We start from the raw sequence: 3,260 nt of genomic DNA on the forward strand, positions 1-3,260 counted from the left end.
GGACCCACCCTTGGCGGAGTGTGTCCCAGGGACTCAACCAAGGCCTGGAACATGGCCATCCTCTCCTCCACATTTATTTTTCCTGTATCATAAGGGTTGAGCCAGGCAGAGAAAGCTTCCTCAACTGGAACTGGATTTTGAAGGATGTGTGTGATATTATAAAATCTTAAATTTCCAGAGTTTGAAGGGGCATTAAAGACATAATGAATTTCTCATTGTACAGTTAAGGAAACAGGCCCAGAGAGAGAAAGATCTCATAGTAATTTAGGAAGAAGTTGGGATTACAACCAAAGATTTTCCAGTTCCCAGACCACTACTCTTCCCTCCATTTCCTAAGAAATGAAAGATAGTGTTCTAGGTGTAACAAAGGCATAAAAAACCGAATGCCTGAATACTCACTCCCCAATCTGCACCCCTTCCCAACACACACACACTCACATACACACACACACATCTCCAAACCTGATCTGAGATCTCCCTTTCTTTTCTCCCCAAGACTATGTTAATGTAGCAAGTGAATCAGATAACACCAAATTCAAATTACAGGTGAAACACCAATTCCTTTTTATTTAGTTAGAAATGGGCCATGTGTTGACGAATGGCCTCTCTGATGTAACCTGCCATCTCAAAAGCCTTGAGGTTGAGAGGCCCTCCTTCTGTTCCTTTTTGTCCCACCACCACAAGGTATACAGACTCGATCTGAACTACTGTCACTGCCTGGCTGCCCCGACTCTGGCCTTTGGTGCGGAGGTCCATGGTGTTGTTGCCTTCAGTGTACAGGTTGTCCCGAATCAACAAGCATTTGGTCCCTGCAAGGGTGATTCCCTGAAGAAACAACTTCTCTCTCCCCTCTCTCGCCAGCAAGATTTGAATTTCTTCCTGGGTTAACTGGAACAAGTTGCCTTCAGGATAAGATGCTAACAACCAGGGTGGGGAATTGGTGATTATTGCTGCATCACAGCACATGCCAGTCTGTAGGAAGAGGGTGAGGCAGTCTTGCCAGACTTCTTTACTGATATCCCCTACACACTGCATGATTCAATTTAGCTGTCTCTAAATGATGAATAAAATGCTTTCTAGCAAGTTGGTCTTCAAAAGAAATTGCTGGTAGTTGGCTCAAGATGACTGATAAGCTAAGACTGAAATAAGCTAAAAATACAATCTGTTTCTGATGGCCTCTCCCCAGAAGCAAGGTAGGGAGGTCTTGATGACTTGTATGAAGTTATGTCTCAGCTGCCCTGTGCTGTGATTTATCAAGCTACCTCTGGAGCAGGAGTGAGGTCACAAAGGCTCTGTGACTTTTTAAATAGGCATCATCTACCACATCATGGATGACCTTTGGCAGTAGCTTACTGAGGCTGTATTTCTGCTAGTATGATAGTGGGGCAAAATACACCTACTTACTTCCCTAGGATACCATCGGAAGCATACCAACCCCAATTTAAAAAAGCTCTCAAAGTAAAACATAAATGAGCAATAATTGAGTTAGAGGTTTGGATATAAAGTAGGACATGTGAGATTTACTGTGGCAACTAGTATCTCAGATGTTGACTAATCTGAGATCTGAGCTCTAGGTACAAAGCCAAAAAGTCAACAGGATCACTGGTTTACAACTTCTTTTGGATGACCATAAGAGCCTCCTAATGATTTCCTTGACTCTAGATTCTTTCCTTCTAGTTTATCTTCTGACCCACACCAACTGTGAGTGTAGAATAATTCATTTTCATCTAGTCATTCAACAAGTATTCATGAAGAATTCACTGTGTGCCAAGTACTTTTCTAGGCATTGGAGTACAGTAGTGAACAGAGAGAAACCTCATGGAGTTGGCATCATAATAGGAGAAGACAAATAATAAATCGATAATAGTATTCCCTTCACTGAAATATGAGTAATACTTTCTTCTTCCATATTTTCCCTCTTAGTCCAAGGCTTTCTCTACTCCTCTGGGAGTCCAATCTGATTTGTGACTCTTCTGCAACCTTTGGCAAACCACCATCTGTGCCTCTGAATTTAACTTAGCTCCTCTGAAATTTACTTCCTTTAAGGAGGAATTGTTGGGAAGAATGACTAAAGTTAATGGTGGAAAAAGTCAAGGATAGCTTAGAAAATTCATGTATTCAACAAATATTTATTGAATACTTACTGTGTGCCAGGTCTGTTCAAGACTTTGGAGATCAAGTAGTAAAAAAAAAAAAAAAAAAAAAAAAAAAAAAAAAAAAAAAACTCCCTCCCTTTATGACGCTGACATCCTAGAGGGGAGAGACACATAATTACTGACAAAGAAATTTATAATATGTCAGGTGGTACTGATAACTATGAAGGAAAGGGGTTAAGAGGGTAGAGAATGCTGAGGAAGAAGTGGTCATGGTTTTATTTAATATAGGGTGCTCAAGTAAGGGTTATCTGATATGATGACATTTGATCAGAGACATAGCAGAGATGAGGGAGTGAATATACAGATATCTGATTGAAAAGCATCCTAGGGCAAAGGGAACAGCAAGTGTGAAAGCCCTGAGGCAGGAGGATATCTCATACATTTGAGAAACAGAAAGAAGATCAATGTGATATAAGCAAAGAGAGAAAATGGCAATAGAAGATATAGTTAGAGATAAACTGGGCTTAGATAATATGTAGGGGTTCATAGGCCATGATTAAGGATTTGGCTTTTACTCTGAGATGGGAAGTCACACGCAGATTTTAAGCAAAAGACTGACATCACTATAGATTCTAGAGTCTAGAATATGCTATGTATAGAATAGATTCTATGGAGACCAGGGCCAAAACACGGAAACCAGCCTATGACAATAATCCAGGCAAGATAAATAGGGGTTTGGGTCAGAATACAGGGGTGAGAATTGGTTGGATTTGGAGACTATGTTGAAAGAAGAGTTAATAAGATTGGATGATTTGTTGAGTATGGGATATGAGAGAAAGATAATGTCTCCAAGGTTTTTGGCCTAAACAACTGGAAAGATGGATTTGCCATTTTCTTAGATGAGAAATACTATAGGAAGACCAGATTATAAAGGTAGAAATCAAAAGTTGTGTTTTGGATAGGGTAAGTTTGAAATGCCTCTAAGACATCCAAATAGACATGTCAGTGTGCTGTTGGATATTATGTAAGTTTAAGAGTTCAGAGGGCAGATCAGGACTGGAGATAAAATTTTGGAAGTTGTTTGCAAATATATGGTATTTAAATGCATGAGGAGAGGACCAAGGTCTAAGTCCTGACAGCATTCCAACATATAGAAATAGTTAC

General features: G+C 39.9%; 1 protein-coding gene across 1 annotated transcript; it reads right to left on the reverse strand.

Annotated features, from left to right (window-relative positions):
• Positions 1-573: 573 nt before the first annotated feature.
• LOC105107141 (profilin-2) lies at positions 574-1,035 on the reverse strand. Its single transcript, XM_011000968.2, has one exon. It carries the CDS (start codon positions 1,033-1,035, stop codon positions 574-576), a length of 462 nt encoding a protein of 153 aa, XP_010999270.1.
• Between the last annotated feature and the right edge of the window lie 2,225 nt (positions 1,036-3,260).

Source organism: Camelus dromedarius, chromosome X (assembly GCF_036321535.1).
Source record: "Camelus dromedarius isolate mCamDro1 chromosome X, mCamDro1.pat, whole genome shotgun sequence".
Taxonomy (NCBI): Eukaryota; Metazoa; Chordata; class Mammalia; order Artiodactyla; family Camelidae; genus Camelus; species Camelus dromedarius.